Source organism: Hippichthys cyanospilos, chromosome 8, assembly GCF_059441005.1.
Source record: "Hippichthys cyanospilos isolate Australia breed blue-spotted pipefish chromosome 8, RoL_Hcya_1.0, whole genome shotgun sequence".
Classification (NCBI taxonomy): Eukaryota; Metazoa; Chordata; class Actinopteri; order Syngnathiformes; family Syngnathidae; genus Hippichthys; species Hippichthys cyanospilos.
In genome coordinates, this window is record NC_142376.1 from 3,796,844 (window position 1) to 3,817,397 (window position 20,554).

Consider the following 20,554-nt stretch of genomic DNA (forward strand, 5'->3'; position numbering starts at 1 on the left):
GGTTCATATGCAATGTATCTTTCAAATAAACAATAACATGAAATATAAGATTATCTTATTAAATAATAAGATTACAGTTATAAACCAAGTAAATGGTATAATATTGCTTTAAAACGTCTTAAATTCCTTGCATAATGCCTTTTAATTGTAAAATATATTGGGACGTGTATGATTACCAAGGTAGAGCGAAATCGAACTAATTTTCCAAGAATATCTAGACCTAACAAGCTGAACTTTATACCCTTTATCATTTTATTTTTTTGAAGAAAATAAATGTGATGTTGCTGTCGGTGAGTCCTCGTGCAGCCGGATGGTGGTGTCTGAAGATGGGTATGGGGGTGAGTGTAGGAGGGGGGGGGCTCCACTGGCTCCATACTGGCTGCCATAACGCGGCTAAGCTCAAGCGGCAGACGCGTCCTAACTCTCCGCCTTGACGTAAATATGATCCGTTTTACGTTTTGACAACATTTGACATCGCTTTGCATGTTTCTTCTCTTCCCTCCCCAAGGATAAAAAGCCGCATCCCGAGGGTGCGTACGGAATCAGAAGCAGCAGCAGCAGCAGCATCCTCGCCAGCCGACTGAGGCGAGGTCATGTTGCACGGTAAGATCCGGAGAACGTGATCGCTGCAAAACAAGCAGTGTGTGATTTCTTTCTCTTTTTTTTTTTTTTGCTCTCCCTTTCGCATGCTTGTGTGCTCGATCGGCACCGCTAACACCGTTTCGTAGCGGCGAGGTAGGCATGCATCGCCGGGGTTGTTGTCATCCACGCTGCCATTCCTTCAGATGGAAATAGGTTAGTGGGGCAGATCGAAGCGATCGCCGACCATGTTGTAAATAAAATCAATATAATATGAAGGGGGCGTATGCTGTTTACGTGCAAGACGCGCATCACTGGTCTAGACAGTAATGCAAAGGGGGAGGGTTTTGGGGTGTGTGTTGAATGTTACCCATAGTACAGCGTGCATACGTGTGAGGCCTGCAGGCTGCATTCATAACAATGGGGTGGCTAAACAAAATCATTTGAGGTTTTGGATTCGTGTAGAAACTGGCCATTAGATTAGGTACACTTTCCCATCCGGTCAAGAAAATATGCCTATAAAGCAGTGCCTCTCAATATTTTTTGGGAAAAATACCCCCTAAAAAAGAGAAATAGCTGCGGTTACTATAAATAGGATTATTATCTCGAAAAATAAGATATGCATTAGTGTACCTAAAAGTGTATCCTTTTTATCAACAGAATAGAAACAACAATCAAAAACTAAACCTTAAACAATGTATATAGGTTACACGTTATTCTGAAACAAAAATCACCAAAAGTGCTTGAAATAAAACAAAAAAAGGTCAATTCATATTCAAACATTTGATCCACTGAACCATTTATTGCAAATTTTTTATTGCTATGTATTTGCTCACGGAATGCAGTCTGCTGCTCGGGAAGTGAACAGAATAAGAATTTCATTGTGTAGTATAATAATACTATACATATGACAATAAAACTCTTGAATCTTGAATTTGACGCTGCAAAGATTATTCAATTAAATCAATAATAATACATGTAAATAGATCTGGAACACTAACACAGGAGCACTAATATCTTATCAATTTTACCCCCCAAAAAAGGACACAATATTAAGCTAAATGTTTTCAAAATCACTTTTACCATCAGTGTGAATTCAAATAAAGCAGCAATTAAAAACTACCTCGCAAACTTTGACAATGAATGCCACTGCACCACCTGGTGGCGTGGGTGCGCACTTACATTTCACTCAGCAAATTCAAAGCCTGCCCCCCCCCAAAAAAAAAAAAAAATGTGGGTATTGATTTACCATCCTATCAAAACTAAACATTAATTTTCAAAAAGGAAGCAGCTAGAGCTCTGATTTTAGGTTCTGAAATTCATGTTCATCAAGCCAGTCTTTTATTCATTGGTGGCTGTCATAACTGCAGCCTAATGGAAAGATGATCATTCATGAATTATAAATGATCCTTAACCTCATTCACAACAAACGACGTAACCTTCATTTCCTGTCCCCTGATTAGACGGCCTATATTAGTCAGATAGCACATCTCCGCATGGCCCACTTCCTCACTGTCCTTGGCAATATATCGGAGCTAATGTTAGACACGCGTCGCATTTCATTTATTATCACGACATCCAATTATCCTGAAGTGGACAGGAAATTATGTTAGTTTTCTCAAAACACATCTCCTAGATTTGATTTATTAGTTGCTTTTCATTTTGAGGTCATCTTGCAGTAAAATGTGGTGAATAAATTTATGCACAAATTCTTCTTCTTTAGGTATACTAAAGATTAGACGCAGGAAGAAACACATGTATTGCAACTTTATAGCTTTATAACCTATTTGTCAGCCTTACATGTATTTACGGTCACTATTAAACCAGTTTGTGTGGTAAAAATTGTGATTTTTCTCTGTTTTTCTAGATTGTGTCATTCACATCATGTTTTTTTCTTATTTTCCAAAACTGTTAAGAAATTACTTAGTCTATCATGCTTTAGCCTGACAAAATATGAAAACACTACCAGGAAATGATTATAAACCTTATGATGGACTGTATATTTAGCCTTTTCACTCACCTTTCAAGGCCAACAGAATATTGGTTGCTATGTCTATATAAATATGAGTGCTGCCATTGAAAGATTGACTTCCATTCTTCAGTTACGCTTGCATGTAGGTAACAGCTGCGTTGTAAGTGTGGAAACACTGCCATCCAATGGTCACCGTTAGCACTGCAGTGCTCAATTGGCTTATATTAGGTAAGCATTAATCAAGGTTGTCAGCTCCTCGCCATTGAAAAAAAAAGACGATTTTAAAAGACGATTTTAAAAGAAGATCATTCCCGTCCATGGCACTGAATGAGTTAACTTCGAGGTGCAATGCACTTGTATTGTTATACAGAATACATAGAGCTATACTTAAGAACACATTTTTCTGAAAAGCCTGACGTGAGGCATATGTGCTAAGTATGGGTACACCGCGTGACCCAAAACACACACAGTTGTTGAAATAAAGCATCAACGACAGCGTCAATTATATTAAACCTGTAGAATCCAACCGTCAGGATTCAAAATTCGTTTTAGAACATCGAAAATGCCGTCTTGTAAAATATGCCGCTCTACTTTACCGCCACCTACGACACTTGAGTGGAACAGTATCATGCGGTACTTGATATGATTGCCCTATTTTTTTTTTTTTTAATCTAGCAATCCTGTTAGCCGTATTTCGTATTGTTTGTCTTTGCGGAGGTCTGCACTTTGCAAAGTGCCGTTCTAGTTATCACTTCTCGTCTCGGAGTCCTTCAACCCCAAGCGAAGAGATTACTGTGCTCAGCCACTGTAATGGAGGCCCGAAAATAACCTTTTTCAGCTATATCCCTCGGCGCTAGTTGCTCCTTTTGAAGGAAGGGTGACATACTCACCAGGCAAGCCTGGTTTCTTTTATGCATGAAGACTCCATTATGATGCTTTATTTTCATGTACACAACAGTTGTAACAAAAATTGCGTTTTATTTGGTAAACATAGGGTTAAACACTGTGTTCAGATTTTGTTTTTAAGCCCTGAATCAGTGGTTCTCAAATGGGGGTACTTGAAGGAAGTAGGTTATCCAATTTCATTATTGTAAAAGCCAGATCCTCCCAAATGCTAGAGTGGTTGGACCTAACTTGTTCCACCTCTCGTTACCTGTCAAGTTAATGATTTATCTTTGTGAAGAAATCTCTACTATGATCCCAAAAGAGGACACTTTAATATGAATATTTTTCTGTAGACAAATGTTTATGATTATTTCTTTTCGAGAACAGGTCTGACACTTTATGTTGATTATTTTTTCGTTGATAAATAGTTATTAATGATTTACTTTTTGCAAACAGATCTCTACTGCAACTTCAAAACAGGACACTTTGTTTTATATTTTTCTGTGGAGATATATTTATTTATAATTTTGGAGAACAGGTCTGATACTTTATATTGGTTGTTGTTTTTTTTTTTTGGGGGGGGGGGGGGGGTATTTATTAATAATTAAGTTTATTTCTTTTTGAGAACGGATGTATCCTATGATCCAAAAGAGGACACTTTAGGTTTTTTTGGACCAATACAAATAAAGTTTGAAAGGGTCTTAATCCAAATAAATCACACATTGATGGCATGTTTTAAGTCCTTTTTTTGTTGTTGTTTTTTTTTAACCCCAAAAATGCTTTGCGCTGGTTAAGGGGTACTTGGCTGAAATAATATTTCACAGGGGGTCCATCATTGAAAAGCAAGTTGAAAACCCCTGCTCTAAACGAAGCTCCCCAACACATGTCAACATAGCTCCATTACACCCGCTTACCACAAGATGGAGACAAAGTAAAAATGTAATTGCTTGACTACACAGAGGTTTGCTTTACATATGTTTTGCCATTACTAGATAAAATACATTGTCATCACGTGATGGATATAATGCACCCCTAAAATGCTTCCCGAGTTTATTTACATAAAATAAAATATCATCGAACCACTTAGCGAGAAACAAATGGTTATCCGGCTCTCGGCTGTCTGTTTTGCCCATGAATTAATGATTGAATCGGCGAGTGCGACGCCATCAAATTTTAATGAGCCGCATGTTTGGCTTCTTAGTCAGCGGGCCGAGCTGCACGAGGACGAAGCGCACGCCCGCGCCCCGTCGTACGTGCGCGTCGCCCGTTAACGCCGGCGAGTTTGCGGGCCCGGAAGGCCATAAAGATGGCTTCATACAAGCGTCCCACAGGAGTTTTTTGGGGAAGTGAAATATGAATAACTTAGAGCTTATGCATTTTTTATCGCCATTATCGTTCGGCTCAGGCGTTTCGCCGTAAATGATAATACACAGATTGCGCATTCCCGTCGCGGCAACCTTAGCACGAGCCTTCAAATTCTATCATACGGTCAGATCACCGGCTTTTTTCATTATTCAGAACCCTTCTTAAAATCGCTTTATATTTCGTCAGGATCAACATTTCCGCGCTTCGTCGTTGATTGACTGCTACTCTAAAAGGAGTTGTATTCGCGGGCGAGGGCAAAGGTCACCCGAGCTTTGCGGCCGGAACACGATTGTGTGCCGACCTCGCCGGTACTGTATGTATAATGCATGCTCGAGGGGCAACGTAATGTATCGCAGCTGCTTGACTGACTTGACTCACACAAACGCGCTTTGAAAGGAAACCCCGGACCAAATTTTACGGCAACTTCCTGTTCACTCTGTAAAAAGCACAAATGAGCTTTTTCCTCTATTGGCTTTGGAGGGGTGTGAAAGAAAAACATGGGACCTGCACCTTCCATTACCTGATCCCAGATTTATGGAACGCCGCGTGAATAAAACATCTTAGCGTGCGCGCTTGTGCGGCGACTTTCTCACACTCCGGCAAAGTAATAAAATAGCCCGACAGACAAATCTTTCCTTAATGGATTTGCTAGTTCGTTACGTGAAAATCGCACACAGTGAATTTTATTAGTTTCTTTTTTTAATTTTCTATGCACCTGGCTAGCTTTTTATGAGCTTTCTTACATGGAAATTGAAAATTGTAACTCCACAAAACCAGTGCAGCACATTCAATTTTACTGTGTGTACTTAGTGTTTTTATTGCTTTTCTTCACTGCATTGGCCAGGGAAATCACATGATGCTAATTGTCTTTAAAGGGAAGGTCAACGCACATGTTTTCTTTGCAATATGCTCCACACGCCCTCACTAGAATAAACATGACATTCTGCATTTATGGAGTATGAAGCAACAAAATGTGGGGTGGCCATTTTGCCACTTGACAGCAGTTTTGCTCAGGTAAATGACCAATCACCTGTTTTCTGAGAGTAGTCATGTGATGTGAGCTTTGTGATTGGTTGTTGTCTGATCACTGAGCAGCCATGTTGTAATTTTCCGTTGACAGCATGTGGAAAAATGTCTATGGAGATGGATCAAAACGGGTGGATTTTGCTGCTTAATTCGTATTTCAAAAACAAATATTGTGTTCAGGTTGGCGGGGACCATGTAAAACACAGGTGTTAAACTCAAGGCCTGAGGGCCAGATCCGGACCGCCAAATCTTTTTATGTGGCCCGTGAAATTTTGGGAGAACACAACTATTTTTTTTTATCCCAATCTCTCATTTTAACACCCTCCGATTTCAAAGCTAGGTAAGTGTGTGACAAACACACTTCAAAATTAATTTGATTTCAGTCATTCCGGTCCCCTTGACGTAGAAGATATTATTGTAAAGAATTCCCCTTTAAATGTATGTGGCATCCATTTCAGTCACTAAACATGGTTCCTTGCCCTAACTGAGTGAATTGATGGAATGCTATATTTGTTAGGTAAATACTACAAACTGATATTTGATTTGACTATTTTGTTTCAATGAATTTAATCACTCAAAAATTATGGCTGCAGCTATTATATATTTTATTTTTTTTTACATTTGCTTCGTTTTCCAGGTTCCCCTGACTCCATGTGCCTTGATCCGTATCTGAGGTTCTGAGCCATTTTCATATCGTGGTCGGCTCTTCTCCTGCAACCGGAACCGAAACTTCTGAAAGGATGTGAGCTATGTCGGAAAAGGAGAGAAAAAAGCAATAAGGAAAACGTCGGGTTTGCTTTGCTGATATGGACGGACAGCTCCACTGATACCAGACTGCGCCGCGAAGTAAGTGTACGCAAACATTTGAATAACTGACAAGTACACTATCACAGTGTCGAGTGAAGTTTATCTTCTCGTGGGGAGGTTTCTCTGCTGCATCAAATACTGTCAGGTTTTCTCCGCTTATCTTTTTTTTGACCAAGAATGTCTTCCATATAAACCACTTATGTGCACTCTACTCCCTCTCATCTCCTCCCTGCTTCCACACTTCACTGACATGTTTGTACTCCATCTTCTCCTCTATTTTTTTTTTCAAGCAAGTCTTTGTTCTCTCTCGCTTTGACGAAATGAGAAGAACCTTTTTATGAAGAGGCAGCCACTTGTTTGTGAGAGGTTATTGATCGGTGCACAAAAGTGTGGCTTACGGGCTTGACTTTTTTTTTAATGCACAATTGCTGTGGGAAATTTGTACATACCTCACAATGAGGCTTTTTATTTGGAAAAATAGGATTGCAAGTCAGTCAAGCGAAACATTTACATACACACACACACACACACACACACACATATATATATATATATATATAAATATATATAAATATATAAAATCATCGTATAGCCTGATAGAAACATCTAAATAGTATATACATATTAAAAATTGGTAAAAAAAAAATAGTATAGTAAGTGCTACTTATATATACTCGTAATATACACAAATACAATTAAATAACATCATAAATAGAAAAATATTTGCAGGAAAAATGACATTTTATTCACGTTTGAGTGATGTTGACTTGAGCTACTTACAGCCATAAACCCTAGCTTAGCCTAGCCTAGCCTAGCCTTCGTATTTGTTGATTATCTCCAGCTTCGTTTCCATACTAATCATATTCTTACTTCTCCCTTTAACATCACTATCAATCTTGGGACCCATGGCTAACCAATTCAAGTTTGAATTAAGCACTAAAATGCACAATAAATACGATATTGTAAGCACTCACATGAGATCAATTCTTTAGCATTTTGGCATCTTAGTGACACCGTGACACCGACCGATAGCAGACCAGCATTTTAGTGACGCGTTGCAGCGCAGGCAGTTTGACCCGAACAGAAAATAAGAGCGATTACCTAAAAACACCTGAAGAGGGAGGCAAAACAACATAAACTTAGCCAAACCAGGTCAGGACTGTGCTTTATGCCGTAAAGTGGGGAAAAAAGCTGTGAAGAGGGGACGAAAAAACGTAGTATTCCACTTCGGAATGTGGAAAAATATAAGCTTGCGACCTTGTAACCCGGGGGTCCACTGCAAATGCATGTTTATTGGGATTAATCGTTATCACTTCAAAATGACTGAGAAAAAACAGGTCATATCACGCAACCTTAATTTCCTAAAAACAAGCAGAACCACATTTTGACTGATTTAATCATTTCATCTTCATAATATCAATTACAGTACATAAAACAAGGCCCAAACAAACTTGTCCTAAGCACCTAATTTGCATGTACCGTAATTATCCAATATTCTCTACTGCAATCTATTATTTAGCTACCCGAGAGGGGCAAAATCTTACAAACAACTGTTTGATGCATTTTAGTTCTACTCCACCACACTAATAAACACATTGTTAAATTAATTCATGTAACAGTCCTACTGGATCTTATTAAATGTCATTAGCGTATGCGATAGCAACAAACTACCATAACACACCCCCTGAAAGTCTGTCTCCATTACGCAGGCGTATTAGAATGAAAATGTTTGCCGTGTCTGCTGATTTCCACCTCGGCGTGAATTGTTTTATTGCGCCTGCAACACGTGCTTAATATGCGCTTAATGGCTTCTTAATGAAAGGGCATAACATTGTATCCAGATTGCGTTATTCATAAGTCAAGAAGGGCTGACACAGTATCTGGCTGCAGGTGTGATTAGACGTAATTTCGCATCAAGTACTTCCTCCTAAGTAGTCCATAAAACCTTACAGGCTCATTGCACCTTTTAGCCCCGGTAATCAGGATTTGCGGTGGGATTTATTTCGTTTAACCTTTCAATGAAGCAACACATTTACGGCGTAAAAATTCTGGCGCGCTATTTTTTTCTGGTTCTAATTTGCACATTTTGAGGCGCGGCTGTCAAGCGTTCCAGCAGCTTTTCTTTGCGGCGCCTTTGTAGAAGGTGTAAACATCTTTTGAGCTTTCAGGGGAAAAAAAATGAAGTAGATTACTTGCCACATATGCAGGATTAGCATAAATAGCAACAGAGCATGAGCCAATTGTAGAATTCAGGATACGTTTGGGTTTGAAAAAAAAAAGTATAAAATACAGATTACATATAACTTATACGATTTCAGTACTCTTTTTACCTGTGGAAAATGTTGGGTCCCGGGACTCACGATACTAAAAAGCAATGGGTCCCAAAAGAGATGTTTGGAGTCCCAAAAATTGCACAGTAAAAAGGACAAAGTAAGTCTAAGGTTCAAACTGCCTTTACAACAGATATGAACAAATGTCACGGTAAAATTGATTGAAATAATAGAAACGTAGATTTTTACGTTTCGTTTGTTTAGCTTCAACATGACCGTTTTGTTCCTCTTATCGATCTTCTAAAGACTTTCGGTTTCGCTTTTTGGCTCAGTGACCTGATTTGTATGACTTGACTTGTCACTGATACCAAAAAAATGCTTGACGTTGATGTTGTTTCAAGCCTCAAGATTCAGGAGGCAGTTTTTCAATAACGCAATCACACAAGTTTGCAAAAAGCGACAAGACCGCTTTCAATTCAAACCGGTTGAATTTCCGAACCGTTTTTTAGCACGTCGAATTTTGCGTGGAGGACGCATGGACGCATGCAAACGAGAGCGCTGCTATTATACATCCTCACATGATGAACACTATGAAGGTATAACATTTACTTTTGTGTTGTTTTTCATATATTAAAAAAAAATGTTTTGCACATTAATAGGCCACACATGTTTAAGCTTAAACATGCTTATCACAAAAAAAACACTGATGAGAAACAACACCTTTAATGCAAATTTTAAGCGTGATTAAAGTTCCCTGACATTGATTCAATATTTAACTTTATTCATGATATTTAAATTCGACAGCATACATTAGAATAATGAGGAGCTTGTATCAGCATGTGTCTTATGTGTAAATGACATCATTATGTATTTTTTTTTTTCCTTTCCATCCTATAGCTCCATTATTTATAAGAGCTGTTTAAATGAGGTCCAGAGGTCAGCATGGAGTCAATTTCATCATGCTTTATTTTAAATATTAAGATTCTTCGCACTGCTGTTTGCATAAAGATATACAGAAAATCTGCACTCAAATGATTTTTTTTTTTTTTTTTGCAATAATGAGCTTAGGGCTTCTGTTCAGAAAAGTGTGTGTGTGTAGGGTAAAAAAAAAAAAAAAAAAACCTCTCGCCTTTAGAATGGATTAGACCTCATCTCAGGATACGGTTTTGACCTCAATGCGGGTTCACCGCCATAATAAAGGCGGCGCTCATCTGCTTGTCTTGAGCCGAGCAGGAAAAAAAATCAGCCCGGAGCTCGGAGCAGCTTGCCGCGCGTTCATCGTTAGCGTTGCATCATGCGAGGATGGGACGCTTTCCCATAATTTAATTCACGGGAGTCGTTTCATGCCAAGCTGGTACCGGAGCTGGAAGTAATTGCATTAGTTCTCACTGAGAGCCGGCCCCGTGAGACTTTTTAAAAAAAATGGATCACCTAATATATATATATATATATATATATATATATATATATATATATATATATATATATATATATATATATATATATATATATATTATATATAGCTGCCTCCAAGCGCTGAACATCAAAGTCTGCGCTCGCACAAACAAACAGTGATTACGTCATCTTCCTAAACTGGATTTTCTAAACTTCTAAGCTCCATAAGTGATGCAACAAATGAAAATAAAAGTCAACTAAGCGGTGTAAAAAGTGCACCGAAGCGTTACGCAAAACTGTTTTTTCTCCGATGCGTATACTTTCACTCGCTATCCCCGCTTTTGAGCTTGAGGCAAAGTAATGCTGCACGGCTCCTGCAGAGGGAGACAAAGCGTAAAAATAACAGTTGATCGATCTTGTCGATTTATGGGAAAAGCAGGAAAGTGACCATATATGGACATATGGATCATCCACGACAATGCAGATACATCCCGCGTTATAATAAATAATCAGAACACATTTTTGCATTTTTACCTGCCTTGCGAGGCCCTTCTGGCACATGCTAAGTTCTCCTTTCTATTCCTGCCTACACGCTGTACAGCTGATCCATACAGTACACGACAGGCAGCGTTCAGTGACCTGCGTTTATGGGGACGCGTTTCGGGTCACCGCGTGCCCCTCCCACATGCTTCTGGTTGGGATGACGACGCGGACAGCTTATTAGCGCTAAGGGAGGGAGTCCGCCCACGGACGTGGGACACATCTGCAAGCATGCATGCATGCATGTGAGATGAGAACATGTGATGTAATGTCATGTGGGCCTTTTCTTGACTAGAATGTGGAAACATTTAAAGCTAGGGTGGGAGAGTTGAAAAAATAAAATAAAACTGACACCGCACACTCCTGAGTGAATTTGATCAATTATGCGATTGCAGTCTTTAACATGTCCTTGCGATTGCTGTCGATACCATCTGTCGCTTTCTTGGAGCAGTATTACGATGGCAAATGCAAATTAGAAGATGAGAAAATCCCCATGAATTGTATTAAACCTTTGTGGAAAAATGCTATATGTTAGGTTTTTTGAAATATTTTTTTAGGGGGAGATATTTTATGTCTCAGAAGTATTAGTAGTATCGGTACTTTGTATCGATTGCTACTCCAGTGATAAGAACTCGTACTGGAATCGGTCTGAAAAAAAATAGTATTTCACACCCCTATTAATATATAGCAGTCCATCGATTACTTGTGAACTAATTGATCGATTGATTTTTACCTTGTTGATTGAAAGCAGTCCAGATCCTCAAAAATGTACATTCTAAATTATAATTTTTCCATTAAAACTGATTTATTTGCTTTTTTCAAACATAAAATAAAAAGATTGTGGCTGTGTTCATGTTTAACCACACATCACATTCAAGCTCATATTAAATGAGGGTTGGCACACACCTGCCAACATTCAAATATGTTTAACTCATTCACTGCCATTGACGGCTTTAAACGTCCAAGTTCCATTTTTACGTGACTTTCAACGAATGAGTTATTTATTCTACCTGTCACTTCACGTCGTTGACTTATTGTGACGAAAAAAAATTCTGGCAATAGATAACTAATACTCTAATTCCACAGAAGACTTTTTAACTCATTCACTGCCTTTGACGGCTTTAAACGTCCAAGTTCCATTTTTACTTGGCTCAATGAATGAGTTATTTAATCTACCTGTCACTTCACGTCATTGACATATTGTGACGAAAAAAAATTCTGGCAATAGATAACTAATACTCTAATTCCACAGGAGACTTTTTAACTCATTCACTGCCATTGACGGCTTTAAATGTTCAAGTTCCATTTTTACTTGGCTCAATGACTGAGTTATTTATTCTACCTGTCACTTCACGTCGTTGACATATTGTGACGAAAAAAAATGCTGGCAATAGATAACTAATAATCTAATTCCACAGAAGACTTTTTAACTCATTCACTGCCTTTGACGGCTTTAAACGTCCAAGTTCCATTTTTACTTGGCTTGCAGTGAATGAGTTATTTATTCTACCTGTCACTTCACGTCATTGACATATTGTGACGAATAAAAATGTCTGGCAATAGATAACTAGTACCGTTATTTCACAAAAGACTTTTTAACTCATTCACTGCCCTTGACGGCTTTAGACGTCCAAGATGCGCCCACCTTGGTTTTCACTTGAGTTGTACAGGTTCCAAAAAAAAAGATCCTGCTCTCATTATTTTGTACGCCAAAAATTGGCATTTGAACAGGGGTGTGTAGACTTTTCATACCCACTGCAAGCTTGACTGCACTTATAGCTCTCTCTGCAAACAATGTGCGTCAGCGTGCACTTTTCTCTGCATCGGTGCCCCCTTACACTGCAACCCCCCCCTCCGCCTTGTCCTCGTTTGTCGTCCGCTAACATTTTGACATGCGGCTGACTTTCCTGTAAGGGCCCCGCAAGTGCGTTTAATGTGAAAGCCCCTCAGGCCTCTGCGCAAGGCGCCCTCTCAAACATCACAAATTAGGCCCCTGGATGACCCAGTATAGAAGTAAATTGGCACAATGAGTGATTTCATCCTCCTGTAACAAGACGGGGGTTCTTATAAATTAGGATGCCGGGATGTTGCTTCAAAGCCATTCAGGTAGACTCTCCCCCAATTTATTCCGCGGCTCTGCTCAGTTGGAGTCAGAAAAATATGACGGATAAACGGCAATATGAAGCGTCGACATTTCGCCGATAATAAGACGCCAAAAAGCGTCGGGGCCGATGAAATCCTCGTGACGTCGCGGAAGATCTTGGCGAGGCGGGTGCCCTTTAAGAAAGCCCCGAATAAATAAAGCGGCGCCAAGAAGCAAAAGGACAAGTGAGAATGGAGCTTGTGGACAAGTGATGTCAGGGAAGCAGCAGGGAAAGGAGGGTGGCAGGCAGGCGGGAATAAATAGGACTCCGCCCGTGAGAGGAAAACACCATCTGGTCAAGATTATAACCTAGATACGATGCATATGTGGCTTTTAACACTCCGTCGCTGTCCTAAAGTCTTCATATCGCTTGCCTTGACAAAATAAGGAAGCACACGTGTCCTCGCTTGCACGACAACAAATTGTTTTTTTTTTTAGCTCATTAAATCCCAAAGATTTATTTTTATGTTTTTTAAATTTAGACATTTAGTCCCATATATATATATATATATATATATATATATATATATATATATATATATATATATATATATATATATATATATATATATATATATATATATATATAATTATTTTTTTTATTTTTTTTAAGCTAAAGGGGGTGGGGTCAAAAAATGAACTGATTATTTATCAATTACTTTACACTGTAAAAAAGAACCCCTCTTCCCCAAAAAATTCGCCTTTACTAAATTAAAATGAGGCAACAGATTACAAGCAATATATGGATTAAATGTTTGTGATTAGGTAAACATTAATTATCGAGAACCTTAATTGTCTTTTTAAGACGAATGTCTTTGAATAGAAAACACAAGGGAATTAATTCACTTTGGACCGTGTGATTAAATTCATTTTTATTAGTATTGTTTACACATTTCGAATGATTTATTAATTTTTCATATCACACAATATTTTTGTTTGTTTTCATTCATTCTCTGTTCCGGTTTTTAATTCAGTTACTGAGTCATCGATACCAGTGTGAAATCCCTTTTTCGTTTTTCTAATAAAAACACATTTATCCCCATATTCATCTAGATTACAGAATATTGAAAGCAACTTTCATTCTGATGCATGAAAATAATACATGGAATATAATCATTACTTATGTTTTGATCAAACCTGCATTTATTTGCATTGTTTGTATGTACGCACAAAAAATGTAAACAAATAATGTCATTGACATTCATATTTCTAAGTTTTATTTAAATTAGTTTATGTCCCCTTTAATTGAGAAAATTTAAATAATATTTTCGTCTTCCCGCAAGCGCTTCTTTTTTGATGCTCATTGGAGGCTTCACTCCTATTTCATATTGATTTAACGCCCTCAGGTGGACAAACTGTGAAACTGCATCGTCTGTTCATTTGGCATCCTTGTGTCTATTCTTACAGAGACGATGGTGTTGTTTCTGATCGGAATCTCTGCAGCGGTGAATATTTCATCCCATGGGAACCAAACGGCGGGTAAGGACTGAATATTAATGTGCCTGGAAACACTTTTTTTCCCCCTCAATGTAAATTCCCATATTCCGTCCGATGTCCAGGCAACCCCACCCACCAGGGTGCTCACGTGCTGCCCTCCACGTTGATCTTGTCCCTTGTGCTAATCTTTGTTGTTCTGCTGACCATCTACTGCCTCAGGTGAGGATGCGTGAATTTGCAACACGTGTTAGCATCTGGGACAGTTTCAAAACCCCTACAAAAATACGTGTTTTACACTATTTTATAAAGGATATAAATTTACTTTTATTAAATGGATACTTTATTTACTGAGCCATTCCGCTTTGCTGGGTTTGGTCACATAACGTTCTCAAGCTGAGTCGTGATTGGTAATCACCTGAGACATGGTTTCTAAAGGTAGTAATTGTACATGTAATATTATTTAGTTATCATTAATTACACACACAATATTAACTTTTTTTAATAATGAAAATGGCTAAATAAGTTCTGTGTCTCTGTAATTTGCAGACAAAATATTTTTGGTGAACAATAAATAATCACGTTCAGATTCCGATTCAGATCGTTTTTTTCTGCCTAGAAATCCCCCTATATATATATATATATATATATATATATATATATATATATATATATATATATATATATATATATATATATATATTGGATTGTAGGTAAAAAGCAGCAAATGAAATTAAAGCACAAAGGTCAGCTCAGGTCCTGATCGCTTGGGCTTGAATGTTATTCATTAGTGGCCTACATTTTATATGTGTTTTTTTATTTAAAAAAATTACTTCATCTCACGTTTTTTTTTTTTTTTTTGTAGGTTCAAGAACCACAGGAAAGCTCTGGTTACCTCTGTGGATAAAAAGCTTCCAAATGGCTTCCTGGAGGAACAAGGTACTCAATGTAATCACCGCCCCATGAAAATGTAACTCTTTGCAGCTTTACTATGTTTTTTTTTCTCGATATTCGATTCACGCATTTAAATTCTTCACGCCGCTGGAACAATTCTCCGTGTGTAGTCTGAGGTACCCGGTAAGTTTGTGGAGGCCTCTTAGCTTTCCCAGTACGTAGGGAGTCTTATAAACTTTCATTTTAAGTGGGGGGGGAAATATATATAAATAAACGGAAAGGGCAGATCTTGAACCGAGGCGGTTTCACGCGGTCCGAGGCGGCGCACTGTTTACGAGTGGGAGAAATCATTTCTGTCACGGGTCCGCAGAAGTGGGAAATCTTAATGGCCGCCCGGCTTGTTGTTGCAGGTGCAACGCCGGCTCGTAATGGTGCCTACTGGGAATCGTTAGCCTCCTGACCGCCATATTTTTTTTTTTAAACACAGGAGAGCAAAGAGTGGTCCTCCTCCCCAGATCCCCCTCGCCCTCCAAGAGGTACTTCCCCATCCCGCTGGACGCGCTGGAGGACGAGTACCGCGTGCGCTCGGCCGACGACGGCAAGCTCTTCCGAGAGGAGTTCAACGTGCGTCGCTAACCTTTTTTGTCCGGCCTGCTATGGCGCAAATAGCAAAAATAGCACTTAAAAGTTACGAGCGCCAGCCGTTGTTCCCTCTTTTTTTTTTTCCCCCCCCGCTCTCACGAGGTTTTCTCGTTATAGTCGCTGCCGTGTTACTACCACCACGGGTCCTTCGAGGAGGCCGGCAAGGAGCACAACAGAGACAAAAACAGATACCCCAACATTTTACCATGTGAGCAAGCCCCCGTAACGTGAAGACAAGACTGACTTTATTGAAACCTGATTTATTTCATGTCCGTTGCCGGCTCGCAGACGACCATTCGCGAGTGGTGCTGAGCAGTCACATCGGTCATCTGGGTTCAGACTACGTCAACGCCTCATACATAGATGTGAGTCATCGTTGTATCATAACTTTAAAATGGAAATGTTTAGGCCAGAAGTTCTCAAATTTGGCTACGTGAGATGTTTAAAAGGCATAAGGAAATCTCATTGAATCGGGCACGATTGATACACAGTTTCTTGGTGGTCCGGATGCCAATTTTTGGCAGAAATAAAAAATATTCCGATTAATTCGTGGAGAACTCATTCAATGCCAGGGACGCTTTTTCACGTTTTATCGGTTTAATGCTTAAGTATCTGGAAATTAACGTCCTTAATGTCCCATAGTATCGATTTAATCTCAAATCCAATCCAACTTTATTTGTTAAGCACTTTAAAACAACCACAGCTGACCAAAGTGCTGTACAGAGAAATAAAAACATCAGAAAAACAGACACAACAGCTCAAGGACATAAAATGCTAAATCTGATGAGACAGATGAGTAAGGGTCAAAAATAGAATAAAATGAAGGAGGAAAAGAATAAAATAACGAATAAAAATGATAGGGATAAAAGAATAAAGGAATAAAATAAAATAAAAGGAAAGAGTCCACTGTCTCACAAGTATCTAGGATTTATTGTCCGGACTCTTAAAAAATGTGAAAATACGTCCCCTGGCATTGGATGAGTTCATTTAAGAAATTGTAATGAGTAAAATAACATTTCAATTGGCATTAATTACATGTTGATTTTTACTGGTCAGATATTTATTCCCTACAAATAGCAGGGATCAGCAGTAAATAAATTGTTGAAAAGGGTTTTCTTTTCAAATTAAGAGCAAATGCAATGGAACATGAAAAAACCTTTTGCTAAATCGTTCAGAAAATAACTTAAGCCCTATTAGACAAGTTTTTTTAAGGATTTAATTTTGTTAAAATATTTCACAGATGGAAAAAAGGCTACAAATAAATGCGCACTAATAATTTGCTCTTTTGTACAGGGGTTTAAGCAAAAGAAGAAATTCATCGCAGCTCAAGGTAACTAAAAATCAAAATCATTTTAAGTGAACAGGCACTGTCAACAGAATTGTTCCTCCAACTTAATCTACAAAATCTACATTTCTTCTCCAGTTGTACGATTTGATGAATTTATTTCGAATTTATTTTTTTCCTTATTCCTCATATGTTATTTTGCATACATCAGGTCCCAAGTTGGAGACGGTGGCCGACTTCTGGCGGATGATTTGGGAACAGAAGACTGCAACGATAGTCATGCTGACCAATCTGAAAGAAAGGAAAGAGGTTTGTTTGCTCTCCATCAAAAAAAACGTCAAATTTTCGTCAATTGCACTTTTATGGGTATTATTTGAATTTAGTTATGAACTTAACTCAAATTAAATGGATATAATTTTACATTTTTAAGAGTTCCAGACATTCAATGCCAGTTATTTATATTTTTTCCAAATATTTTCAAGTGTTATACGAGTGACAACAACATCTCAAATTTTCACTGCTAGAAAAATCTCAAAGTAGTCTTTCCTTTCAATGACACAATTAAGCAAAATGTAACGACTAACGAATAGAATTAAATCGATGCATTGCCCTGCCCCTGCATTAAAATACTTTTGATACATTATTAAAGTTAAATACAACCGAACTGTAGCACTACTCGTATTTTTACTTTGGACACAGCCAGTTAGTGCCACACCAGCTTTCCCGATTCTCGTTTGAGCGACCCCAAGTCACCAACTTGAAATTCATTTGACCCCGTCTCTCAGATGACAATCTAATCACATTGTCACCCGGCGGATGACTTTTGCATGAGCTGAGCCTCAAAGGCCTGATCAATCGCCGGCTCGGCGGCGAGGTTTCATACGGCAGAAGAAGGAGCGCGAGCGTCAGGGATCAATGATGCAATAATTGTTGATAAGACCCCGAGAGGCTTCATGATAATTAGTCTGAGAGACTTGTTAATGAGTTGAAGCTCGGCTTGCGCGCATCCTATTGACTGACAGGGACGCGCGCGCAAAGTCAAGTGCCTTTCAATCCCTGCTTCCGCGGAGCAAAAATACAAAGCCCGACACTTTTTCATGACATTTTTTCTTAAGAGTTATTTACTCATTCAATCCCAAAGACATATATTGCAGATCTTTCAAGAGTCTGAGAAAGTAAATCTTAAATTCCCTATCTATCTATCTATCTATCTATCTATCTATCTATCTATCTATCTATCTATCTATCTATCTATCTATCTATCTATCTATCTATCTATCTATCTATCTATCTATCTATCTATCTATCTATCTATTATGCTAGCTAGCAAAGCATATTCTAGCTAGCTAGCTAAATATCTATCTGTCTGTCTGTCTGTCTATCATGCTAGCTAGCAAAGCATAATCTAGCTAGCTAGCTAGCTAAATATCTATCTATTATACTAGCTAGCAAAGCATAATCTAGCTAGCTAGCTAGCTAGCTAAATATTTATCTATCTGTCTGTCTGTCTGTCTATCATGCTAGCTAGCAAAGCATAATCTAGCTAGCTAGCTAAATATCTGTCTGTCTGTCTGTCTATCATGCTAGCTAGCAAAGCATAATCTAGATAGCTAGCTAAGTATCTAGCTAGCTAGCTAGCAAAGCATAATCTAGCTAACTAGCTAAATATCTATCTCTCTATTATGCTAGCTAGCAAAGCATAATCTAGCTAGCTAGCTAAATATCTATCTGTCTGTTTGTCTATCTATCATGCTAGCTAGCAAAGCATAATCTATCTATCTATCTATCTATCTATCTATCTATCTATCTATCTATCTATCTATCTATCTATCTATCTATCTATCTATCTATCTATCTATCTATCTATCTATCTATCTATCTATCTATCTATCTATCGCTTGTTAGCTAGCTACCTAGCTTTATCTTTGTAAAAATGGCTGGATTGAATGATTTAACAAATAATTTTTAGACCCTCCTTTACGCTCTGATCTGAAAAAAAGACAACAAATAATCAGAATATCATATGTGCTAGTAGGGGCGCTTAGAACATATGGTAAAAGAATGTTTTTGGGTTGATTTCTCTTTTAATAGGCTGGATTATTTAATCTAACGTTATTAGCTCTTAAAATTGTCTAAAATCACAAGAGGATTTTATGCTTGTTTTTGCCAATTTGCCCCACAAAGCAAATACTGTTTTTTTTTGTTGTCTCATGTAGAATCTTTAATCTATGTTAAACACTAAATGACAAAGTAATTAATATCTTTATATATATATATATATATATATATATATATATATATATATATATATATATATATATATATATATAAACATATTTGGAATTGTTACGTTTTCAGGACAAATGCTTCCAATATTGGCCGGAAAAAGGCTGCTGGATGTACGGCAACATCAGGGTGGCCATGGAGGACATCACCGTTCTGGTGGACTACACCGTTCGGAAATTCTGCGTTCAGTATGTAAGTCAAATCTATGCATCCACATATCATTTCTTTTCATTAAAAGCCGTGGAAAAAAAAAAAACTGTTGGTTTATTAAAACTGTGCCATGTATGGATTTCCTGAGCACACTAGTAAAATTTAATTACACTGCAGCAGGCCTTCGTAGCAATATTTTTAAGGGAGCATTGTCTCTAATTAGGCCCATAGTAAAATTGTTTAATATTTGAGCCAACTGTAGTTATCAAATGACATTAAAAATACATCATTTTAATCGCTATCTCTTATTAAAAATTAAGCATCTAATAAAGCTGCATGGAGAAGACGTAAAAGCTAATGCTCCCTGAAGGGGCTTTGAAACAGTTTAGTGCATGGTAATAGGATGGAAAAAATAGAATAAATAAGGAAAAACTGCAGCTGGAAAACAATCAAGGATATTAAAAGGGCTTGTATGCAAGTTTCGAGAAATAATATCAATATACTAATTTGTTTAATGTACTCAGCGAATCAATATGCAGTGTGTTGTGGAGCGTCTTTCTCGCTTCAGTTCAGCTTTTGTCTGGCGTCTGTTTGATACCGGAACCCCGCATTCAACTTTACGTGCCCTCTCTGACTTTGCAAACAGAGACGACGCACTCAAACAACCTTTTCGAAAGGATATGACAATATTATAGCAATACGGCAAAATATTGGTAATGCAATCGAGGTTTTTTTTTTAATTCTTCATATAGTACTTTGCACAAATCATCTTTCTTCTTATTTTCTGATTGTCTATTAATAACGTTGAACTGACTTATCTGATTGTTTTGTTGACATTCTCTTTATCTAGTGGATGTAGAACACAACCCCAGCCACTACTG

The 20,554-nt window shown here is 38.0% G+C and overlaps 1 protein-coding gene across 3 annotated transcripts in view; it reads left to right on the top strand.

Moving 5' to 3' along the window:
* Nucleotides 1-375: 375 nt before the first annotated feature.
* LOC148419871 (receptor-type tyrosine-protein phosphatase epsilon-like) overlaps nt 376-20,554 on the top strand; it is a 30,413-nt gene continuing 10,234 nt past the window's right edge. For all 3 annotated transcript variants that reach the window (XR_015866369.1, XR_015866370.1, XM_088421100.1), the window contains exons 1-12: nt 376-435; nt 509-603; nt 6,465-6,673; nt 14,390-14,461; nt 14,542-14,638; nt 15,282-15,355; nt 15,798-15,934; nt 16,070-16,160; nt 16,241-16,317; nt 17,246-17,282; nt 17,449-17,546; nt 19,596-19,715. Coding sequence is in view for 1 of the 3 variants with exons in the window: in XM_088421100.1 (XP_088277226.1) it covers nt 14,395-14,461; nt 14,542-14,638; nt 15,282-15,355; nt 15,798-15,934; nt 16,070-16,160; nt 16,241-16,317; nt 17,246-17,282; nt 17,449-17,546; nt 19,596-19,715 (798 nt within the window). In the remaining 2 variants the exon portion in view is untranslated. The remainder of the gene's footprint in view (nt 436-508; nt 604-6,464; nt 6,674-14,389; nt 14,462-14,541; nt 14,639-15,281; nt 15,356-15,797; nt 15,935-16,069; nt 16,161-16,240; nt 16,318-17,245; nt 17,283-17,448; nt 17,547-19,595; nt 19,716-20,554) is intronic.